A 24,720-nucleotide genomic window follows, 5' to 3' on the forward strand; every position below is an offset into this window, starting at 1 on the left:
TGTTCTAACTTGTTAGCTTCTGTTGTCCTCACCATCTCATCCCTTCCACTTGACTCGGGTGTGACACCATCCAAGCCTCAACACCGCATCAATCTTGTGCTTTTCTTCTGGACTAAGGCAAACATTTAAAGCTCTGAATTTTCCTCTTACTATCACTTCCATTGTCCTATGTATTCTGATATGAAAATATTTACGTTATTATCTGGTTCTAAATATTTCTGTCACTATAATTTCTTATTTGACTCAAGAATGTAGAAGTGTTTTTAAAATGTCAGGTGTATGGAGTTTTCTACTCATCTTTTTGTTACCGACTTTAAACTTGAGTGTACTGTGGTCAGAAGGTGCGTTCTGTGTGATCCAATTCTCTGACTTGGCAGAGGCTTTTTGCCTAGCACGCAACTGATGCTTTGCATCTTGGGTGCGACTGGAAAGAACGCGTGCTCTCCAGTTGCTGAGACAACACCTTCACAGGCTTATGAATCACGCTGCTCCAACTTTCTTATATTCTTATTACTTTAAATATCTTCTCCTGCCTAGTTCTGTATTCCTGATATTCTCCATTCCTTCCAGAGATCTGAGTTTCCGTCTGGTTGTCTTCCCTGTCAGCTGGAAGAACTTCCTTTGGCAGTTTTTGTGGGGCTGGAAATGGTACCCTTTCACCTTCATTCCTGAAGGATACCTTTACCAGATGCAGGATTCTGGTGGGTGAGGTTTTCAGTGGTTTCTCTGTCTCACCGTTGTTCTCAGGAGAAGGACGTTCTCCCGGTGGGCCCTGAGGACGACATCCCACCGCCCTGACGTTCTCATCACTGCTGGGACTCGGCCGCCGGCCTGACTGCCGTTCTTCTCTGCTCCCAGGGGGTCATCTCTGATGTCCTCTCCCTTTGCTGTTCTCCAGTCTCCAGACTGCACGTCTGGGTGTGGGTTTCTCTGATTACCCTGTGTAGAGCTCACTAGGCTCCCCAGCTCTGAGACGAAGCCCCGCGCCACAATTCTTGAAAGCCCTGTGTCACTAACTTTTCAAACGTTACTTTCCTGGAACTCCAAAAAGCTGTGTCCCCATTCTGCCTGCACGCGCCCCCAACTCCTCCGGAGCATTCTCCAGAAAGCTCCGTGGCTACTCGTTTACCAGGAGTCTCCCTGGACAGCAAGCTCCTGGGGGCACTAGGCGGGGTGAAAAGACCGGGCACTGCTCCCTGACCCCTGTGGACTCAGCGCCCGGGGCCCGTCCCCAGGCAGGGCACTGCACGGGGCCCGGCCGTGAAAGGGGTTCCTTGGCTTTGAAGAAGACGCACCGCCGCCGGCCGGCCCCCCCCAGGCTTGCCACGGCGACCACAACGGACGAGCCAGGGCAGCCTCACGCCTGTCACCCACTGGAGGCTGGCCAGCTCTGGTGTGGACTTGGGGCTTCTCCAGCCACCGCCCCCAAGCCCACAGCCCTCCTGAGGCTTCCAGAAGCTCCTCCGACCTTTCACTCCCATCCGCCCAGCGTCTCACGCAGAACTTCCCCCGGGACGGACCCCACTATCCCGGACCCACTTGGGCCAGCGGGACACCTGGTCCCGGCTGGAGTCACACAGCTGGGGAGCACCCTCGCTCTGCCCCCAGCACAGCACCTCGGGGGTCTCGGTTTCCCGTCTCAACTGGAGGGGGCTGGACTGCAGGTTAGAGGAGCTGGGACGTGTCTTCAGAGCTACTGAGACGCAACGGAGAGGACGCAGGATGGGGAGGTTGCAGAGAACCCGGACCCGGTGCCAGGCTGCTCTGGCTCCCGTGGGGCCTCGACCTCCCCGGCTCAGCAACGCCCACGAGAACTGCAGGCTCCCAGTTCATGTCCCAGCGCGTCCGTGCCCAAGGACTCGGACTGGGAGCCTTGCACTCCTCCCCTGCGCCTGACCGCTGGGCAGACTCGCCCCCATCAGGAGATGCTCCCTGGTCACCTTCCAGCACCGACCTCCTCTCTTCTGGAGGGATCCCCTGATCTTCCTCGGGAGAACTGTCCCCTCACCACTCCCTAGTCCCGGTCTGAGTGGGTGGACCCTGCGCTGCAACAGGGGAGGGTCTTCACCAGCCCACCCCCCGTCCCAGCTCCCCACTCCTGCATCCCAGAGCGGTCCGTGAGGTCCAGGAAGACCCTCTCCATCCCCGGGCTGGGAGCACCCAGAGCCACCAGCCAGGCCTTGAGCTTCTGAGGCCAAAGGGAGAGGGGAGGGGCCCACTGGATGGGGGCAGAGCAGGGGGCCTGGGTCTTGGTGACGCCCGCTCAGCCACTGGGTCGAGTTGGCCTGAGGACAGAGCTACCCGTCCCCACTGGGTACAACATGGCGTCCTGCCCACCAGACGGCCTTCCCGGCCCGCTCGGGGGCACGGTCCCCACCCTGCAGCCCCCTCACAGGCACCTGCTCACAGCGGCTGAGCTCACGCCGCTCTCCCGGGCCTCAGAGAGGACCTGACACACGAAGGTGCTGGCAAATGATGGGGCCTGAGGGACCCACAGAGTCTCAGGGCTGCGGGGACCCTGCGGTCACCCCGACTCCCACCATGGGCACCGTCGACGCTGGAGAGCACTTCTGGAAGGTTCCGGGTAAATGTCTGACTCAGGTGTAGAAACACACAGCTAGAGCCGCCCCAACTCTGCACAGCCCACGCAGAGAGTCTGCAAACGCCTTTGATTCAGAGGGATCCACTCACCACGCAGCTCAGGGGGCACCAGGCCAGCAGTGCTCAGTTGTGGCCCCTGGGAATCCCCTGGGGGCGTGAGTAGAATACTGACCCCCGCACACACAGATGCTAAGGAGGGCCTGGGCATGTGCATTTTTACAGGCTCCCCAAGAGGCTAGGATGGGCAGCTGATGCAGGGAAACCACCCCGCTCCTGGGCCGCTCGGGTCGCAGGCCGGATGGACAGACGGACATCTGGTGGGGCCGGACCCTGCCACAGACAGGCGGCCCTCGGCACCACCTCGCTCCTCTGAGCATCGTTTGGCCCGCACGGCCCAGGCCCAGGCCCTGCCCTGCAAGAGGAACACGGCCCCGGTGACTGTACCTAGCACGCGGGTTACGGGCAGCCGGCGACCACGGGGAAGGAGGGGTCCTGAGGACAGTGTGACCCCGTCTCCCCGAGCAGGACACCCAAGCCATGTTTTCAAGCACAGGCAGGCGCTCACTAGCCAAACAGAAAGACACAGCATCATGTGAGGAGCTGGCATTTAAGGGGGGCCAGGCTGCCCTGCCAGGCAGAGGCCGTCTTGGAACTCCTCGGCCTCCCACCGCCCCGGGCCTCGGGCACTGCCCTCCTGACCGCACGTGGGACACGATGGACCCCGCTGTGCGCCGCCCACCACAGCCCCAGCAGGCCCAGCCGGGCCACACACCCGACAAATAGGCGCTTGTTGAGTGACCGAGAGGAGGGGAGGCTAGGACCGAGGGCCCATTCACAGGGAGCGTGCCTGGCTCCCCCCATCCGGCTCCCCCCGAGCCCCACAAGGAGTCTCCATGGGACAGGGAAGCAGTCACATGGCAGGTCATGGAGTGAGCCAGGGCGGGGGCTGAGCCAGCCAAGGCCGTCGGAATCACAGGTCGTGAGCCCTGCTGTCCCAGGCGGCTGCTTTGTGTCTGGGCAGGTGCAGGAGTTCCCTGCTGACCTGGCAGGCGCCGCTCTCCCTCCTCCCAGCCCCCAGCATTTCCTCCCGAGGCCCCTTGGCACAAGCTGGTAAAGGCAGGGCTCGCTACCAAGGGCGGCTTTCACAACAGCGCTTCTTTCATCCAGAGGGCGCATCCCACAATGCTGGGGAAGAGACTCTGATCTTTCTAGCTGTTTCGGGGTGGTGGAGTGTTCCCCAAACACACACCGGCAGATTCTACCACAGACTAAGCAGTAAGCCCGACACTGCGTCTCGCTCCGGAGCGGCATCTTAGAAGAAGGAAGCAAGTTCACGGTCACCACGGTCCAGTGAGCTTGGGAGCGGGGCTGAGGCCGGCGTCCTGCAGCGCTGCTGAGGGCAGAGCGCTAGCACTGCCCACGGGAGCCGAGGTCTAGAGCTTCGACTGATGCCTGGAAAGCCTCCCCGTGTACGGAAGAAAGAAATGTCTACACGTACCCATGATATGACCCCAACCACGTGAAAACACACAGGCCCAGGGGACGCAGGAAGCAGACAAGCTAACATTTTAACACCGGTTCTCGCTCCCTGTTGCAGTCTGAGGGGACTTTTCCCGAACATGAGAGGCCACAGAAGGCCTTAGCGGCAGTCCAGGATGGCGTGATGACTCCAGGACTGGGGGCCGTGAGCACTGAGCCTGCCCCTCGCTTGCTGTGTGACCTCAGAGGAACGAACAGCCTCTCTGGGCTTTGATGCTCTGTTCACCCCAAGTCACTGGTAAAAATGCCAAGTGCATCAGAACCAAGGAGACGGCCCTGGGTTGGGCAAGTAGCAAAAGATGGCAAAGTGGCAGTCCATGAACCAACCACATGTGGCCACTGCAGGTGCATTTTGATTAGCTCCAACCACGTTCTTAATTTTTAAAATTCATTGTCAACATTTAAAAATTTGATTTCAAAATTTCAGGTTTCAACCTTCTCTTACTGCTCAATGGTTATACAAATGTGCTATGTCTATAAAATGGAATATTATTCAGCCATTAAAAAGGAATGAAGGAGGGATGTGTGCTATCACATGGGCGAACTCTGAAAACATGCTAATTGGGAGTCACAAGGGCCACGTGTTGTGTGATCCCATGACAGACGAAACGCCCGGACAGGCAACTTCAGAGACAGGAAGCAGACTGGTGGTGGGGGAGGGGCAACAGGGAATGACTGCCTAATGGGAAGGGGTTTCCTTCTGGGGCGACGGAAAGTCCTGGGATCAGTACTGATAACCACACACTATCATGAAGGGCTAAGAACCACTGAACTGTCCACTTGAAAATGGGTAAGATGGTGAATTTTATGTCGTGTAAGTTTTACCTTGATTAAAAAAAATTCAGAAGAGCAGAACCACATGGGCAGAATTCCCATGTGATGTTCAGCTGCCTCTGGGCACCAGCCGCCTCTCCCCAGCTGCTGGCTTCCGCTGCCTGCAGGTGTGAGAACCCCAACCACTGGAGGTGGTCCTGCCCCAGCCGCAGGAGACCCCCCCAGCTCCCCGCGAGGGTCAGGTGCCTGGTCAGTCAGGACACCCAGCTCCAGGGCCCAGCCAATGGGAGGGCTGGGCAAACTTGCTGGTTGAAAAAATATGTATTCCCTCTCTCCTGACCAGGTAATACTTACCCCTGGTAAATAAGTCCAACAGTTAAACCAAAAAAAAAGGTAGAGAGGGAAAAGTCTGTCTCTCTCCCACCACTGAGACCCCCAAAGCCCTCCCCAAAGCAGCCGCTGACTGGACTCAGCGCTCCTCAAGCCTGCTGGCTTCACCAGCTCCTGGAGGGACCACGCTCTCTCCCGGGCACTGAGGCCACCCATCTGCTTACTGACCCCATACGACTTTGAAAGGGATTGAGAGTCTCTCCTGAAGAACACCCCACCGGTAACTTTACACAAGAACTGTTTTCAGATTTAAAGAAAAGTCCGAGCCACTGCCTGGAAGGGCCTGTGTCCCCATGGGCAGAGCCGAGGGGCGTTTCCAGCAGACCTGCCTCGTGTGGCCACGCGTGCTCCCGGGGTGGGGGGGGGCGGGGGGCACAGCACACAGGTGGGGCTGCTGTGGCCTCCAGTGAGCGACAGCTCTGGGGCACTGGCCTGGGTCTGCCCCAAGGCACAGAGGGCTCCCACCAAAGCGGGTGTGGGGCTCTGCCCAGCCCTGAGGCCAACAGCATCCCCCAAGGACAAGTCCAGGGATGCTGGCCTAGCCCTCCCCTTCCCCACACCCACCCCTGCTGCTTGTTTCACACCAGCAGGGCCTGAGCCCTGGGCCCACTACAGCACCGCACGGCCTCACGCCTGTCACAAGCCGAGCCTTCTGCGGGAACACCACGCCTCCTCGGGGCCCGGCCACTCCTGCTCCTCCTTGAAGACTCCTCCAAGGCGCACGCCTCACGCCCGCTGGACTCCTTCCCCAGGATGGACGCAAAGACAGCCCCCGGGGCCCTGCCCACATAGCACTGCTACTAGGCTGGCGGGCTGACTCGCCCACACCTGCCAGGGCCTGGAGGGCAGGGCCATTACCTGCTCCTGTCTGGGTCCCCGCACGGCAGGACAGAGCCTGGTATTCGGTGCACTTTGGCAAACTTCCAGGGAACCGAGCTGGATACAAAAGATGGTTCTGGTTTGGGGAAACAGAGGCCCCAAGAGACACAAGCAAACTGGCACAAAATATACATTCAAGGTTGCAAGACAGAAAGCCCACGGATCAGCCGTGGCCAGCAGGGTTGATGGAGCACCCGGGGGCCTCCCAGAGCGGCAGGCTGGGTGGGAAACCCTCCCAAAGCCTGCAGGCCAAGCCCTGTGCCCAGCGATCCAGAAGCCCATGTGCCCAAGATCTCGGCCCAAATTAAACAGAGGGCAGCACACTCCTGTCTGAATCACCTATCACAAGTTCACCTTACATTTGGCATTAAACAGAACTTTAAAATATCCATTTAGCCTCGTAAACTGATTTGCTATTGCTTATATGACAGGTAAGAATTACAGTAAACGTGTCCCCTTTTCATTAGCGATCACTTAAGCATGCTGTAATTTCTGGCTAATTACAGCACGGTGATTTAGACGATAGACTCTGTGTATTACATTTTCTTAACCTGGGGTGCAATTCTGAGGCTGAGAGAGTTGACGCATGTCCCGGAGGAGGGACAAGCCCTCTCCGAGGCGTGTGGGCAGCGGAGAAGAAATCTCCCAAAGCAGAAAACCACTCACAATAGGACAAAGCAGAGCCCTGAACCGCAGTCCTCAGGGGGGCGCTGTGGGGGGCTGCGGAGGTCTGGACACCCACGCCCACCACCCAGACCCACTCCCACCATTGCCAGGAGAGAGGGAGCCGCGCGCCCTGCAGCCACTCCCCCGTCCAGCAGGCAGGCAGGGGAGACGTACAAGGGCAGTCTTTACCGAATGATGGCCAGGGGTCCGAAGTGCTGCCGGGGGCTGCCGGAGCACCCCAGGGGTTGGTCTGGCTGGCTGATGCGGAAGGGCCCCAGGGCTCCGCCTTCTGGGCAGCAGGGCCCGCACTGGGCAGAGCATCCATCAGGTCCAACAGCGTGGTCTGCTGCGGGTGGGAGCCATGCTGTTGAGACGAGGACCGAAGAAAGAGGACAGGTTTACCCTACTGCCCTTGCGGCCAATGTCCGCCCGTGCCCCTCCCAGTGCAGAGGCCTTCTGGGGGGCCCAAGGACCCGGGACTGCGCCGCCCCACATCACCGCTTCTCAGTAAGGACCAGGCTCCACCCACACAGGCTATGTGCTGCATGCCAAGCGCCCTCAGTCTGTCGACAGGTCCTTGGGGCTTCCCAGGAGAACAGGGGTTTTGCCTCCCTCCGAGACGCGGCCCACCGACCCACCCGGCCCCCCAGCTGCCAGCGTCATCCAGGGCCCTCTCCCGGGGGCCGCCACACCCTCCTGCTCCCACAGCCAGCCCGGCTGCCCTCAGGGACCCCGCAGCACTGGAACAGGGAGGCCACTGGAGCCCTGGCCCTGCGGGAGGGTCTGTCTCCCGACGGGATAACGAGGTTGTCAGGGGCAGAGCCACATCCAGTTCACCTTTAGGTCCCAGGTAGGAAGCCCGGCATAGAGTAAGGAGGACGCCGGCTTACCCTGGGCCAGGAAACTGTCCCAAAGTACCTGACGCTTAGCGGCTTATGGAGCAGCGCCAGAGCTCCACGGGGTGGGGGTCGGGGGGACGGAACTGAGGTGGGGTCAGGGGAGGGCCCAGCCCCTCGGGCGGATATGTGTGTCACCCACCCTCTCCTCACTGCCACTGGCTGTGACAGCCAGGGGTTGGGCTCAGGAGGGTCTCACACACTGACTTGCCCCCCACGCCCGGCCCGTGAAGCACTCACCTCTTTTTTTTTTGGAAATTTAACTGTGTCTCTGCGGCTTTCTTCCAAGGCCATCTGCAACCTGAGGTCATCTCCCCGCCTGAGGCGCTCTTCCTGTAGAGGACAATGGACCCTGAAGCTGGTGGTCACGGCAACAACATCGCCATGAGCCAGGCCCTCCTGGCCACAGCCGGAAACCAAAGTTGTATCGCACGTCACTTCAAAGGAGGGTCTGGGGACGACGTGGACATCGAGCCTCTCCCACCCCAAGGTGCGCCCGGGGGGAGCCCCCCCACCCGGATGGGGGAAGAGAAATACTTGTAAAATACTTTTTCTCAAAATGAAAATGACATCAAAATTCTTTCTAATTATAGAAGCAATATGTCTCCTTATAAAACACAAACAACCCAGAAAGGAATTAGAAAGAAGACAAATCACAGGTCATTGCACCCTGCCCCCACTGTGTGTGCTTCCAGAAAATGAGTGTGTGTTTATATTTTATGATTTCTAACAGAAATGATTCGTTATATTTAATTTATATTCATTCAAGGCACAGTCAGCATATATAAAAAGACTAAGCCGGGCTTCCCTGGTGGCGCAGTGGTTGAGAGTCCGCCTGCCGATGCAGGGGACACGGGTTTGTGCCCCGGTCTGGGAATATCCCACATGCCGCGGAGCGCCTGGGCCCGTGAGCCATGGCTGCTGAGCCTGCGAGCCTGGAGCCTGTGCTCCGCAACGGGAGAGGCCACGACAGTGAGAGGCCCGCGTACCGCAAAAACAATACAATGATTAAACATAAGTAAACACACTCACTGCGTCTTCTTTACCATAAGACAGGAGCAAGGAACTACAACGGCCTGGCCCGTCCATCGGCCCCATTTTCCCCGTGAGCGCTCTGCACCTCCTGTCGACAGCAGGCCGCACGTCCTGAGTGGACAGAGGGGCCCTGCCGGGAGCTGGCCGCTACATGGACCTCTGGGATATTCCAGTCACCGCGGGACCCACACCTGCCTCTTCCATCCGACCCCCCACTGTCTCTCAACAGCACTGCCAAGCGAGAGGGGGTGCGGGCCTCAATGCACTCCTTCGCCTTTTTTAACCAAAGGGCAGCAAGTCCGGCCTGAAAGCGGCAGCCAAGGGCCGACCCCTTTGAAGGCTGCTCCTTTCCCTTCTTCTCCATCTTTTTTGTAAAAACCTGTTTTTTTTTTAATTTATTGTTTATTTATTCATTCATTCATTCATTCATTTGGCCACTCCACATGGCATGCATGTGGGATCTACTCCCCTGACCAGGGATCAAACCCAGGCCCGCTGCACTGGGAGCACGGAGTCCTAACCACTGGACCATCAGGGAAGACCCTCTCCTTCTCCATCTTAACGTAACGTGTGCTTATAAAAGAAAAACTGCACACATGACCATATCTGAATGTCAGACTCTCATCTCCTGGGCATTTCCTCCCAGCCTCTGTCTCGTCCTTTTCTGGGTCCAGATGCTCTCGACCCACCTTGCAGATCGTGGTCCGCACTCGGCGCTGAGGGGCTGTGGACACTTGGCTTGGAGCCCGGCCAAGCGCGCGGGAGCACTTCCGGGAAGCACCTCTGACCGATGCGTCCCCAGGACCACCTAGCAAGAGCCCCTCCTCCGTGTGAGTGTACCTGGGCCCCGCCCCACGGGGGCGCGCATCCCTGCTGGCACCCACCTGCTCGGCCACCTCTCTGCTCATGGCCAGCGCCAGCTGCAGCTGCAGCTCCTCTTCCCCGCTCGTTTGCGGCCGCGCCTGCTCCAGCTCTGAGGACACCCGTGGGGAGGTGGCTGCGGGGGAGGCAAAGTCAAAGTGAAGGACCAGCGCTCCCTGGCCAGCCACCCGCTCCCATCTCACACCCACAGGGCCACCCTGGCTGGGAGACGGGGCTCTGTGAATACGCTGCGCGCACAGCCAAGGAACGTCACAACTACGCCAGCCACGCAGCACTCGCCAGGACAAACGCCCTGGGTGACCAGTTCAGGCCTCTCAGGGGTCAGAGCCTATCTCCACTGCACGGCTTCAAGGAGGGGGGCTGAGTTTTTACAACGTCGAGAGCACAGTTCTTGAAAAGCTGGGTCAAAGATCATTCAAAGAAGTACAGGGCTTCCCTGGTGGCGCAGTGGTTGGGAGTCCGCCTGCCGGTGCGGGGGACACGGGTTCGTGCCCCGGTCTGGGAGGATCCCACGTGCTGCGGAGCGGCTGGGCCCGTGGGCCGTGGCCGTTGAGCCTGCGCGTCCGGAGCCTGTGCTCCACAATGGGAGAGGCCACGACAGTGAGAGGCCCACATACTGAAAAAAAAAAGAAATACAAGGCCTCTGTGGACTAAGGGCTTGCTCCTCTCAAGAACCCCCCTCGCATGTGTAAGAATCTCACCGTATCTCCCGGTCCTAAGGACGTGGAAAATGAAGACCAAACATTTCTGCAGTAACCCTGAAAATTTTTGTTTTTTAAGTAAAACTGCACGTTGACTTGAAAAAAAAACCATACACAGCCATTGTTTGCTTAAGTACTTAGCTAGTTGAAACATGTGAAGCAGCACCAGCTTTGATGAAGCAATTCTGATGAAGGGATGAGATGTGAATTCCCAGCTGGTTCCCAAAGAAAGGGGTCTTCGCACAACCCCACTGTGGCCAGGCTGGGCCCCACACGTGGAAAACGCTGGGCTTACGCGCCATTACGCTTCCTGAGCCAGGGAGCCTGGGTGCCCACAGAAACCAGACGTGAAGCTTCAGGAGCAGCAGCCCAAGAGTGCGCCACCCCTGCCCGCCGCCCCCCAGGACAGGAATTCTCAGCGCGAGCCCTGCCACCCGGAGAGGTGTGGAGCCACCGCCTTGGATGCCTCTGCCCTGTCCTCCCTCTGTGCCTCTGTGCGAGCTGCTCCTTCCCAGCTCTCCAGCTCGGCTTCCCTGGCTGGTCCTCCAGGGCTGGCCTCCTGCCAGGGCTGGGTCAGCACTCCCTCTCTCCCAGCACCCCTATTCTGCAGTTTGGTGGGTCATGTCAGAAGGTGCTCCTAGGGAAGGGCCCAGGCTCGTCTTCCCACCATCACGTCCATCCGCAAAGTCTGACAAAGCAGCTGGCAAACACCCGCTGTGTGGATAAATGGACAGATGGATGGACAGGCAGATGGAGGATGCCACTGCAGGGGTAGTTGTTAAAGAGGCTCTGACTGTATATTCGTCTGCCCCCTTCTTCCATTACATCCCTTCCAGCAGACCCAGCCCCCAGCACTCATGCAAATGCTGCTTCTGCCTACATCTCCAACCTAAGCTTGCCTCTTAGGATCTGCCTCTCTGGGAGAAAGTGAACAGTGGGGAATGATGCCTGATACTGAGGTTTCTAGATGGCTGGGCTCTGGCTACAGTGAGTAAAACGGGAGAAGAGGCGAGATGCAGTCAGGGTCCTGGAAAAACCCACAGAAGAACAGGCGAGGCTGCAGGGGCAGTGCACGGTGGGGGCTGTAATTGGCATCACTCTGTCCTACAATTTAGGAAAGGCATGTAAAACACACAGCAGTGAGACTTTATCTGGAACAATCACGTGGCCTGAAGCACAGTGTGTCCACTGTGATTTACTGTCAACCAAGAGAAACATTAAAAAAAAAAAAAAAGCCAGCAATCAATTGCCTCATGTCTACTCTAAGGTAGTAACAGGTCAAACAGCAAAATGCTGCAGTTATCCCAAAAACACACACATATTTTTCTAAATAAAATCAAGTCAAATCCCAGCCTAGTACATCGCCCCAATTATATTTTCCAAAGCATTTCTTAAGAAATAAAGCTAGATGGTAACAGAATGTCCTCAAATCTACCTTAATAATTTGATTTCTTAACAATATACCAAAACAAAAGCACATTTTTGGTTGGTTTGTTTCCAAACTTCACCTCTGCCCATCACAGGCGGCAGCTCTGGCTTCCTCATGCTCTAGAAGCAACATCACCACCCAGACTGGTGGGAACAAAGGAAGCTGGCCAGTCGTGGGGGACAGTGTGGGGGGACTCCTGTGACGCACGTGGCTCTCCCGTCCAGGTCACAGCCACTCAGGCCGCCTGTTCCCAGCCTCCTTCCTGGTAAGAGTCTCTGAGGCTGCTTCACAAAACCCTCGGCTTACAGCAAGCACGGCACATCCGACACCCTTCGTTTACTCCCAAATGGAAACCAGGAGTGAAGAAAGGAGAAGACCTCAGACCCCATCTCACACCCCAAAAAGCCCCCTGAACAGAGAGCCCCATCTTGGCAGGGAAAGCTGAACCTGGCCTAACCTGGCAGGACCGGGATGAATGGGCCGGGCTCTGCGCAGGGCCTGCCGGAGACGTGAGGTCTCCCTGTCCTCCGAGCCTCTCAGCACAGCTGCGAGGCCGGCCCAGCTTCAAATGCAAACGTGCACGTCTGCACCCCACACAGCTGACGCTGCTGGAATAACGTGTGGCCGGCACACACGGAAACAGCTCACCACATCAGTATGGAAATTAGACAAAGGGTATTCCCCTAAACGCTGTGGTTTTCATAAGAGGAGGCACGGCTCTCGGTCACGCAGTTGGAAGAATTCACAGCCAACAGTCCAGAGCGTCAGCTGAGCTGCACACGGCGGTCTCAGCTGCGAGGGAGGCGTCCGGCGGAGACGTTCCTGCCTTAGTGACACCATCTCGTCCCCACAAAGGGCCTCTTGTGCCCGAGGACAGGGCAGTGGACACAGACGTGGTGGTGAGAGGGGTCTGAATGGGCCCTTCTGACCCCCGGAGCCTGGCCCTCACCCCACTCTGACGATCTGAGGGTCCACAACTTACAGGGACAGTGGAAGAAGCAGGGGTTCAAGGGGCTGGCCGCTCTCGGGCCTCAGGCTGCTTTCTGACCCAGCACCCTCTCGAGGGAAGACCGGCACCGTGCACACAAGCAAATCACTCCACGAGCAAGCGTGTCACCACCCTTCTCCTGCAGCTGAGACGGGCCCATGGGGAGAAGAACAAAGCCTTCACCTGCTCAGTGGGCCCCCCGTTCTCCCTGTGCAGTCTGCTACCCTGGCTGAGAAAGCTCGGGGCAGGGGAGGTTGAACAGGGAGCCTGAACAAGCCCAACAGTTCCCGCAAAATACAGGCTAAGAGGAGAACCAGAAACACCGCTGGCGTCTCCTGCAGGGCCTCCCGACCTCACCTTGCTTGCCTGCTCCAGGGACCGGCTGACCCACACCGGTCCCCAAACGCGCCCCTAAAACAAAGGCGCTTCAGATGGGCAAGGTTGGGGAATTTCGAAAGAAGAAAGCAAAGCAGTCAAGGTAATAGAAAAACAGGAAATTGCTTCTTCTCACTGGCTACGTTTTGCAGTGTTCCTAGAAAGCACGTAAGTGGTGTCTGCAGTCACGGACGCCGAGTGAAGGGCACAGACTCTGCAGACCCAGCTGGCCCAGAGGCGGCTCTGCACGGGGACTTCTCGTAAAGCCCTAGCATGCAGGCTGTCGCCGGGTACACGAGGCATGTCTGACAACCTGGCAAGAATGCAAGGTCGCCAGGCAGTGGGGCTCCAAGAAGACCCCATCTGGGTCCAAGCACTGCCACCACCCTAACAACCCCGTGCCCGACAGCTGACGGGGATGCCAGGGCTCCCATCCCGTCCCCACCCTATAGCAGCAGGGGGACCGCACACGAATGGCCACCTCTCTGGGCTTCTGCTTCCATGTCTACGAAGTGTGGGAGAGGGGGGGGGTCAGGAGGACCTGAGACACAGCGGCCCCCCAACCTGGGGGCCAGGCCTTGCCCAGGTAACTGCTTTCCACTCTGCCCACAGCCACCAGACGCCCCCCTCCATCTCACACAGCAGAAACCAGAAACTGGTACCCGCTCTGGCCCCGGGCCTCCATGGGCAGAGGACTGTGGCTATGGTGGCCGGGGCCTCCGCCCTCCTCTTTCTGCCGGTCTCTGAAGGAGGGGCTGGGGAGCCGGCACTGAGCCCAGGGCCAGCTTCTGCCCCCCAGTGACCAGCTCCCCGGTCCAGCTAAGTTCCTTCCTCGTTACTGAACTGCAGCAAAGTGCTTACTGGGTCTTCCTCAATGTGCCGACAACCTCCTGTGTTCCACCAGCCGTTTCCTAAGTCACCGATGACCCTTGGCCACCAAGGACACTCCACGCAGAGCAGAGGCTTTTGAGCCCGTTCCCCAGGGAGACCCTCCAGGGCCCTCCCTCTCCCAGCTCACAGGCAGTAGAGGAAAGACTGCTTTTAGCCAAGCAAGGCAAATTAGGAGAAAATAAGCTCAGATCACCCCAGGTTAACACAGAGAGAGAAAAAAAACATAAATACATCGTGGAAAAGCCAAAGAGCTGAAAGATGTGAAGAGCCTAAAGTACCACCACAGCCAGGTGACCTTCAGGACGAGAGGGGGGCGTGTGACTTCATAACAGAGGGTGGGACGTGGCCAAGCCCTGCCCGTCGCCCACCACCTGACGGCCCTGGCAAAACTCCCCAACTTTTTTCAATGCAGACTCCACATCTGATTCCAGTTCACAGAAGTATAGGGCGAGGACTGAGGCAGCAGGTGGACAAACCCAGACCCCGGGCCACTCTGTGAGATGGCCAGCCCAGCATCTCAGCACATCAGGGTCGTGAGCACAGTAAGACTGCAGGGACAGGACCTCCGAGCAACCGTGCTGCTGGTGGTCTCCATGTAGACAGTCGGCTGTAAGTCGCTGTCAGGACAGTGGGCAGACAGGCACGCGGGCTGGGGTGAGATGGGCCCGACGGCTGCTGTGTACTCTGCCAGGTAGGATGACAGCCTGTCCTCACCGCCACGTTGATGGGGGAAGGGGAGATGCCAGAGCCTGTTTTAAATCCTTCAGCGTAAAAGGAAGTGAGGGCTGCCCTCTTTTCCTGCCCCCACTCCTCTCCCCAGAGGAAACAGCTGTTGACATTTTCTTGCGATTCCACCCAGAAAACATAAACACGTGCTCTTTCCTGGCACTCACCCACGGGCCATCCACTCGCTGCTGTGCGTGGGCCCCACCCAGGCTGGTGTTTCGGCCCCGGGGGAGGGGCGTCTGTGAGCATGGGCCCAGATCCAGGCCCTGCTGCTGCTCATCCCTCCACACCTGGGCTTCCTCGCCTGCAGGACAGAGACAGGGTCCCCGCCACCTCGGGCTGTCATGAGGATCAGACCAGTTCCTGTGGGAGCGCCTGGCACGTGACAGGTGTACCACACCTGGCGCCTCGCTGGACCCTCAGTCCAGGCGGGGTCCTGCCCCCCAACCCCCGAAGGCCAGGGCTGAGGCCTGGAAGTGAGGTGGCTCGCCAAGGTGCCCCAGCCACGAGGGACGAAGGCTGACCTAAGGCCTTGCTCTGCATCATCAGTCCCTCCCACAGAGGAGGGAACGGGGGCCCAGAGAGGTCACAGGGCCACTCATAGCAGGAGGAGAACTCAGAGCCAGTCTCAGAGCCCATGCCACGCCCTCCCAGAGCCCTGAGGTGCTCTGTGCGCTGGGTCCTTGACACTCGCACGCGCCACGCCTGGCGCTTCTCCAAGCCTGAGGCCAGTCCCTGCTCTCCCGGAGCCTGTGTCCCAGTGAGGGGGGACAAGACACACACACACACAGGGGAGGTGGGCCGGGGTGGGGAGAGCCTGCCCTGTGCTCAGGTCTGACAGAGACACTGCAGAGAGGCCTGGGTGGCAGCAAGGACATCAGGCAGAGAGCAGGTGGGGGCTTCGCCTGGGTGCAGGGGGAGAGGCTGGCATAGGCAGAGCAGCCAGAGGGCCATGACGGAAGGGCCCTGGCGGTGCCGGGGGCTCTCGGAGGGCCTTCAGGAGGGTGCAAGCCGAGCAGCGATGCCACCTGACCAGTCCAGGGAGGATGGTGGGAGCTTGGGCCAGGATGGCAGCTGTGAAGGAGCTGAGAAGCAGCTGGTTTCTGGATGGGTTTAACTGAGATTCTATTACACCTGGCAATGTTCCTGGACCATCCAGCCCGAGGTCACAAGAGAACATCTGGGGCCCGGCCTGGCCTGGATGATGCTGACCCTCAGCGGCCCAACCTCACCCTCCCACCACAAGTGGCCTGTGCTGCTGCCCAAGTGGAGACTCAGCCCTCAGAGAGCCTTCCCCCGACCGGGGGCTGGGGCACAGCTGGGCCCCAGGGCTGTGAAGTCCTGACCCCCGGGTTCGGAATGAGAGCTTATTTGGAAACAGGGCTGTTGCAGATTCATTTGTTAACGGTTAAGCTGAGGTCACACTGGAGCCCGTGGGCCCCGACATCCAACGTGACAGGTGTCCTCACAAGCAGAGAAGAGACGCAGGAGTGGACACAAGGGGAAGGCAGCAGTGTAGGCCACGGGACACCAAGGAGGGCCACCACCAGCAGAAGCAGGGAAGCCGCAAGGCAGGACGCTCCCCTGCGGGTTTCAGACGGAACATCCCTGTGGACACCCTGATTTGGGGTTTCCGGCCCCCAAAGCTGACAGGACCCACCTCTGGCACTGAAGCCCCGGTGGGCGGCTCCCAGGTCAGGGCCTCTCCCAGTGTCAAGTCTCAGGCCCCGCCTCCCTGCACACAGGCCTCCACTCCCCAGGGTGGCTCACCAGCCCCTCCCCCACACCTGGCACCTGCTCCGCTGGCCGCAGAGGGCCCTAGAGTCCTCCAGTTCCTTCCTGCCTTCAGACCACACTCCCACTCCCGCCCCCCTGCCCCGCCCTCAGGGAGGAAAGAGAGCCTGGGCCTCCCAGCGTGCGCGCGTGGGCCCCAGCTCGCCGACCCCAGCAGGATGCTCTGTGGGCAGGGGTTCTTCTTGGACACCTAGAGCAGGGCAGGTGCTCTGCGGCCCCCGAGGCCCGCGTCCGCAGCCCGCAGAATGGGAACCTATGCCTTCTACACCCCAGACCCGCCTGTGGCCAGGAACCTCCCCACCCTGGCTTGTTCCAGGCACAGAGCAGGAGCTCAGGCCCCTGTGTGTTCATTTTCTAGTTTAGTTTCCAGCGAGCACAAAGCTGTGACTCCCAAGGGCACAGCTCACACACGCGTCACCACCACCCTGAGACACGGCTGCTGCCACCGCAGCCCACGGACGCGGAAGCCAAAGCCCAGGGAGGAAGGAGCCAGCGCGGGAGACAGTGGGTACGGACAGGGCGGGCGGAGCAGAGACAAAAGGCTGCCCTGTCATCTGCTGGCAGGACTTAAGGCCCATCCTCTGCCTGAGAGAAAAGAGGGAGTCTGTGCTGCTCTCTCTGGGCTGCAGGTGAAACCCTCTCCATTACGAGATCACCAGCTGGCGAGGTGGGGAAGGGAGGGCTTGTCCAAAACAGGAAGGGATTGTTTCTCCTCACCCTTTTCCCGGGGGTCCCCATGGTTTCTGGTGCTTTGTCTACACCCATGGGAAAGTCGACCTTCAGGGGGAGCACTGAGGCGAGGGCCGCACCCACAACTCCCCAGGCAGGCACTCGGGAGGGAGGAGAGGGCTTCGAACACCGGAACTTCAACAAAGACGGAATTTCTCTCTTAATTCAATCGTAAACTTAGGTTAAATGCCTACATCAGTTTCTTAGGGTAATACTTACAGACAGGAAACTCACTTTTAAAATGAGTGTTTTGATGGAAATTTCCATCTATTAAACTAGAAATGATCTTTCAAAAAATTTCAGCACCCATTTTGGGCTCAGGGACCATCAACTGAGCACAGTCAGCCCCCGGCTGGCGGCACTGCACCTGGGCCTGGTCCGCTGGGGAAGCATTTGCCAATTTCAAGAGACAGAATGATGTTCATACATTTTTCCCACTACTCTCACTTCTGGGAATTCTACATTGAAGACAATGAAGAATCCTCAGAAAAGCAGGCTTTCTGCCCAGAGACGCTTACCACGTGGTTATTTACACTGTGAGAACCTGGAAACAACTGTGACTGGGGTGGGAATGGTGAGCGACTCCTGTGAGGGGCGGCTCCCTCAGGCACGGCAGTGTGTGCAGCGCCCACATTAGCACAGGGGACAGACACATAGGAACCCAGAGAGAGCACTGCCTCGTCCCCACCTTATGGACGTCTAACCTAACCAAACTTTAACCTTTGAAGCCAAGTGTAGCTGTGTAGCAACACGGAAAATGCACGCAGGAAGTGAGGCAAAAAAAATCAGTGACTGTAGTATTTGTCCTGGGAATCTGGTGGTAAGGAGTCAGCTAAGGGGTGACCTCTGGGCCACTGCACCCTGTCCCACCGCACGCAGGGTTAGAACAGCCTCGGACGTGCCTGCCTGGCCCCCTTGGAGCACTACACGTCACACCGTGAAGGTGTCCGCCTCTCCCGAACTGGAAGCCCACGGAGCGCCAGGCCTCAGCTGCCGACCGTGAGCCCTCACTGCCCAGCGCCGGCCCCGGCACCCTCGGGCTTATGAAGTGAGCGAATGAATGCACTCACCTTCTGAGAAATGCGCTTTGAAAAGGTCACGTGGTTAGGAACAACACACGTGTAATACTTTTCTACTGTCTGCACGATATGAAGCATGAGATTCCTTCTGTTCTCGTGGAACACACTTCAGACCTGTGATCCAGATCTGTCCATACAGCTGCCTCCGGGGATGTGGGTCTTGATCTGGCCTTCGCTTCCTCTTCAGAGTAAGAACCCACTGGCTTTGCCCACAGACAGACGGCCGTGACAAAGCCGAACAACCACCCATTCCCACAGGCCAGGCAGTTGGGGGGGTGACGACATCATGATACAGAAAGCAGGGATGCAAAGTTGCATTTACAACACGTCTGCAACCCTAGAAAAGAAAATGCTTAGAAAACATGTCCATTAGGACATATACCCACATGGGAACAACAGCTACCTGTGTGACAAGATTACGGAGTGTGTCCGTCTTCTTTTTGCATTTTCTACACCACTGGGAATGGACAGGCATTATCTTTATAATGAAAGATCTAGCAGAGTTCTTATTTGCCGCCCAAGCCGCGCTTACCAGTTAGACCTGAAGAAGTGGGCCACGGGGGCACTGGCCCGACGGGCCGGTCACCACACCGCCAGCTGGACCATGCTCGCCACCAGCAGGCCACGGGAGGAGGCTCATCCTGCTGCAACACCCATTTTGAGCTGCTGAAAGTTGGCGAGTCGCCTGCTGACCGTGACTCTCTGAAACAGCGTGGCCGCCGGTGGTCAGCGGAAGCGACGGGAGGAAGGGCCCGCACTGACCAGGCCCAGAGCCTCCTGGGAGCTTCAGCGCCATGCTGCCCGCACCCGCCCCGAGGCTCCGACCTGCTGGATGGCGCCGGGGCTCTGGGACGCCTTGGGAGATTTAAAAGCTCCCAGGCAGTCAGCAGGAGCCAGTGGCTTAGGCAACAGAGAAAGGGCAGCTGGCAAAATTGGGAACCGCATTTTACTACCAGACAAAATCTAACAGCTAGGAATCACACTGTTCTAAACTCAAAGTCTCAAGATACGGTACAACATTTCCACATTTCTGGAAAAGCCCACAAAGTGTATTTGCAAAAGGCTAAAAGAGGCAGACACCAATGGAGATGAGCACGTCACATCAAAACACCACCAAGAGAAAGAGAATTCAGGTCGATTTAGCATTCGTTCGTTCACTGCTTACTGAGCACCTCGTGGGTCAGGCACTCGGCCCTGAGCACAGGCTCCTGCTCTGTCAGTGCAAGGGGACAGAAGATAAAAGAGAAACGTACTCTGAAGACAAACACAGAATACGCGATATACAGAGATTATCCATAAATTATGGGGTCCACTTTCCAACACAAAGAAAAATTATTCTTAGACCTTCCCTCTTATTTTTATTTATACTATAATTTCAAATGCCCCCTTCCTTCAAGCTGGCCATTGGAATCTGGCCACCAAGCAGCCATGAATCAGACATGGCCCTGCTGTGTAACTCTTACTGAGCGTGACTCAACCCCCCCTTTGCTTTTTTCACGTCCACTACTGACAGTCTATAAAACGACACTTTGTGTACCTACACTTTTACGAAGGATGCTTTAAAGACAAAGGGACAGATGTAGTTATTGCAGCCACACCTTCCGTCTTCCCTGGCACACGGCAACATCAATAGCCTACCTGACAACACCCATCAGCAGCTCTGACAACTGTTTCAACCTCACCCTCTCTGACAATCACAGGGCCCTGTGGAGTAACCAGCGTTACACGAGGTGGACCACACAACCGTAAACTTGTCAGGGCTCTGGGTTCAGATCCTGGCCTCACTGCTACGACCGAGTGGATCTGGGGGAGTGAGTCCATCTGTGTCCTTGACAATGACCCCAGCCACGCCGCCTCCTACAGGAAGTGAACGGGGACCGTCAGCCTCCGGCTGTTGCAGGCACTGCAGCCCCGAGCAGCCCAGCCACGCGGAGGCCTCACCACGGCACATTCAGACCCCACTGGGGGCCCAAGCCCAAGAGGCAAGAACGAACACCTTTGACATTTGCCGCCTGGACAGACGTGTCACTAAAAGTGTCACCTCCGAGGGTCTGCTGGCGCTACCAACCAGCCTCCTCTTGATTTGATTTCCCACCTGAAGACATGACAGCTGGCGCCGGCCTCTGCCGGACACTCGCTGCCACCGAAGATCAGGGCTCCCGCGACGTGCAGAACACACCGGCTCCGGCGAGACGGGCTCCCGAGTGAGTCCGTCTCCGGCCAACTTCCTCGCCCAACCCCTTTGGGAGCAATCAGCCGACATGGGGCCCAAAGCCGGGTGGAAGGCCCCGGAGGTCTGGGCACACTCCCCGCCAGCTGGCTGGCCCTGCCTTCCCGATACCGGGGACCACTGGCTGGCAGCCACCACCTCTCAGCCCTGGGCGCACCCACCCCGTTCCTTTAAAGTGTGCCCAGGCCTCCTCAGCCCCATCAGGTCCAGCACCGTCATCTCCCACCTGGGGAAAGGCAGGGGTCTCCCACCAGCCTCCCTGGGCCCGCCTGGCCCCCCACACAGCCAGAGGGTCCCTCGTGAACCTTCCCACCCATCAGCAGGGTCCAATCCCTCCCCTGCTCCCAGCTAACTGAGTAAAAGCCAAACGGCTTCCAATGACCCGGAGGCCCTCCACCCATCTACCAACGTGTGGCCGCTCCCCGTCCCTCAGGCCCAGCCTTGCCCACTGCTCCAGCCCTACACCCTCCACCTGCCTGGGACGCCCTTCCAGACCTTGCACAGCCCAGCCCTCCTCCTTCAGTCCAGGCTTGTTCTGGGCCTTCCCAGCACTCGGACCACCCCCCCACCCACTCCTCACACGCTGGGCTGTGTTGGGTTTGGGGTTTGCAGAGCATTCATGGTGCAGCGTGCAGTATAACGCCGACCATTTACCGTCTCTCTCCCCATTAGTGGGATGGGGGCACACGACAGAGGCACATGGTGGGAGCTCAAAATGCCCTTTGCTGAGGGAACGAGGGACTGTGGGTGCCCAAGGCCGGCAGCAGCATGGTTAACCCAGCAGGGGGAGCTGTCTGTGCGTCCAGGGCTCTGCGCTGGACCCTACAGGGACCCCTGGGACGGAAGGGCGCTCTCCGCGAGCTGGGATCAGGGCGTCATTTCTAAGAGGGGGGTGGGTAAGCACGGGGGAGGCTAAGAGCAAGGAAAGCAATCTGAAAGCGGGCACTGAACTGCAGCCACGGGCTGCAGAGGAAGGAAAGAACTCTACAGCTGTGTGCGGGAGACCGGAAGGAGTGAGGAGGCCCGGAGAGGATCCGACGGGCACAGCTCATGACAGGAAGCCCTCCTCAAACACGATCACGGTGGGCAGAGCAGCAGCCGGGGCCAAGAGTCGGCGCCACACCCACCAGGCCTCCCCTGCGGGGCCTGGGGTCCAACTTGGGCCCCTCACGAAAGTCTGCCCTGAATCACAGCCCACATTTCACGAGACCAGTTTCCGACAGCCAGGTCAGTGGGACTCTCCATGCTGGACTCCAAGCCAGTGTATTCAAAGCAGAGCCACCGTGGGCCCACGTCAAGCCCCCATTTATGCGTGGCAGTCAGGTGAGGGCTCAGCAAGGGGTCATGGGACAGCCCAGCAGCCCCGCAATGGGGAGGGTGTGAGATACGGGGAGGACAGCACTCAAAAGGGTGACAGAACGAAGCACGGGTTTGCCTAAAACTCATTCAGGGTTTGAGAAACTGTCTAAAAACAAACTCGCTCACCCATTTTACCCTTAATTTCTCCAGAGCTGAAGGAAAAGAGAACTCCGTGTGGGCTGCGGGCCGAGCAACTTGCCGATGTGCGTGTGCGAGGGCGCCGAGCGGGGGGACCCACGGGCCCAGGCGTGGGGAGGCCCGGGCCTGGGCTTCACGTGCAAGCATCCCAGGAGAGCTGGGGGCCAGGGGGAGACAAACAGACCCCCCCCAGTTACTCAACGGGTAGGCCCTGGGGGCACTGGGAACCTGCGGGCGCATCAGCGGGCCTTCCGGGGAGCCTCTGAAACACGCCTGCCCATCTCCCGACAGCGCAAAGCTGGTCCTCCCTGCAGAGTCCAATACAGAGCGTGAGGGGAGCACAGGCACGAAGGAAACATCCAGAGCTCAACAAGGCGATCACATGGGCACCTGGGGGCCGGGGTGGGGGGCGATGTGTGTGAGGCACGATGAGCGGGAACCGTTTCCAGGTCGTCGGGAAGCGGCACGGAAGCGCCTCGCTGGCGCGCCTTCCGGTAAGAGCAGAAGAGAAGGGAAGACTTTCTTCTCTGAGGCGGGGCCCCTGGGGACTGAAGGCAGATCAGACTGAGAGCATTTCCTTGTGGGAAACACTGAGAACTGTTTTCAGTTTAACCTGCACCAGCTGGAGACTGGCCAGGATACACCATTAATCAATCCAAAGAGAAGCCTCATTTTCGGTACCCATTGAGTTAGGGACCTTCAAACACCATGACCTAGAATCGCAGCACAGCTGACTCTGTTCCCCATGGTCACGGGCATCTCAGGAAGGACGGCAGTTCGCCGAGAAGCAAAAACCATCCCATTCTGTCCTACACCCAGCACGTGTCCCTGCACTGCAGAGATGGCTCCCAGCCACCGGCGCCGAGGCCCGGGTGTGCCTGGCGGGGTGAGGCTGGAACCACACACTGCGGCCAGGCGGCCCGGTCTTCCCCACGCCCGGGTCTGCGGCCAGCATGACCCCCTCCAATTCCTCAGGGAGCGGGACGCAGGGAGAGCCCAGCGGTCCTCCAGACCTTAGGTGAACAGCAGCCCCCCCTGAGGCCCTGGCAGGACTCCGGGCGAGGGGCAAGGGAGTGCAGGGCCGGGCTCTGGGGAGAGGGGAGGACACAGGGCCTCGGGAGGCGGGGAGAGCACTGGCTGCACTGAGGGACGGCGAGTGCACACAGCCGCAGGCCAGGCCACCGGGCCCAAGTGAGGCAGGGCTGGGCCCCAGCTCCAGCGCAGCAGGAGGACAGCCCCGGGACGGGCGGGCAGGGCAGGAAGGGCGGGCACTGGCTCAGCAGCAGCAGCTCCTTGCTCTGACCCTGTAGGGCCTCTGTGCGGTGCTGGGGACACAGCAAGGCCTCCGGTGCTGTGGGGCACGGACACACACAAACACACAGTGACAGGCTGTTAGAGGGACAGGCAGCGGCAGAGGCCGAGCCCAGCAAATGGACCCTGAACATGCAGCTCGAGCTCAGGGTCTCAGGGGATGAGCCGGGACCACAGCAGCGCCGGGAAGGGCGGGGGAGGCCAAGGCTGGCAGGACCGGACCCGAGGCCCCACCCACTCCTCCCTGCCCGGGAACACCCTCGGACCGATGGACGGGCCACCACCTCACCTAGACGACAATGACCACAAAAGGCACGCCAGAGGAGCAGCCCCCAGCGCCCATACGCGGCCACTTCCCCAAGAGGAGGCCTGGGGCCCGGGACTCAGCCCACCTGCAGGGGCCTTTCTTGGGTGGAGAGGGGCTCCCTGAGGGAAACACACCACTTCGCTTCTTAAGGGCAATCTTCCTTTTATGGTGCAACCTAGCGCAGGGGCAGCCCCTAGAGCCCCTGGGGTGCAGGTTCCATTTCTTTCAAGGGGTTTCACAAAGGTCACAGACTTTGCCTAAGCAGAGCAGTTCAAACTAAGTGGGAAAACGACAGGAACCAGAAGTGGGACAAGAAAGGCTGGCCTCTCTGAGCTTGACAATCACTGAGAATTCTTAGAGGCAGGGAGTCTGACCTTACTATGCAAATCTCCTATTTGACGCTTCTCAAAATGCTACTGAAACCTGCTGAACTAAGCAAGGTCGACAGCAGTTTGTCAAACTGCAAACAACTGCCTTCAAAAAAAAAAAAAAAAGTTTTATGCTGACAGTGTTACTTATTCGAAAAACAATGGGTACAGTGACCTGCACTTTTGTTTTCACAGCCGGAAGAGACAGTTTCTGCATCCCCCAGCCCACAGGCTGCCAGGACCCCCTCCTGGCCACCACACTGCGAAAGCAGAAGGGCGCCATTCCAGGGACCACGTCGGCGAATGACAAGGATGCCAACGTGGCTCCCGGACCAGCTTCCGACAGGCCCTGAACCCCACTTCTATTTTTTGAGGTCTCTTCCAAACGCTGGGCAAAGACCCAGAGTCATCGACGTGCAAAAATGAGAAAACAGAGCAGCCCCAGCCAGCACGGACCCAGCCGTGCGACCAAACCACTCTCGACCACAGGCAGGGAAGGCCTCACCCACGCCGGCTACTGCAGAGGCTTCTGCCCTCTCCCTCTACAAGTGAGGCAGACACACGCCACCTCACCCCAAGATGCTCAAGCAGAACAGACACTAAGCCAGTCAGGAGACCCACAGCCCAGTCATT

General features: G+C 58.7%; 1 protein-coding gene across 5 annotated transcripts in view; it reads right to left on the reverse strand.

Moving 5' to 3' along the window:
• The window catches only part of EPN2 (epsin 2), a 67,903-nt gene that overhangs the window by 9,882 nt on the left and 33,301 nt on the right, over positions 1-24,720 (reverse strand). For 3 of the 5 annotated variants that reach the window (XM_081219660.1, XM_081219656.1, XM_081219657.1), the window contains exons 3-6: positions 9,665-9,777; positions 7,986-8,078; positions 7,039-7,213; positions 6,163-6,240 (exon numbers count right to left, since the gene is read on the reverse strand). In XM_081219660.1, coding sequence (XP_081075786.1) covers positions 6,163-6,240; positions 7,039-7,213; positions 7,986-8,078; positions 9,665-9,777 — 459 coding nt within the window. Of the gene's footprint in view, positions 1-6,162; positions 6,241-7,023; positions 7,214-7,985; positions 8,079-9,664; positions 9,778-24,720 lie in introns of all 5 variants that reach the window. The other 2 variants (XM_081219659.1, XM_081219658.1) reach the window with 2 other exon arrangements.

This window comes from Mesoplodon bidens (assembly GCF_964165515.1).
Source record: "Mesoplodon bidens genome assembly, chromosome: 19".
NCBI lineage: Eukaryota > Metazoa > Chordata > Mammalia > Artiodactyla > Ziphiidae > Mesoplodon > Mesoplodon bidens.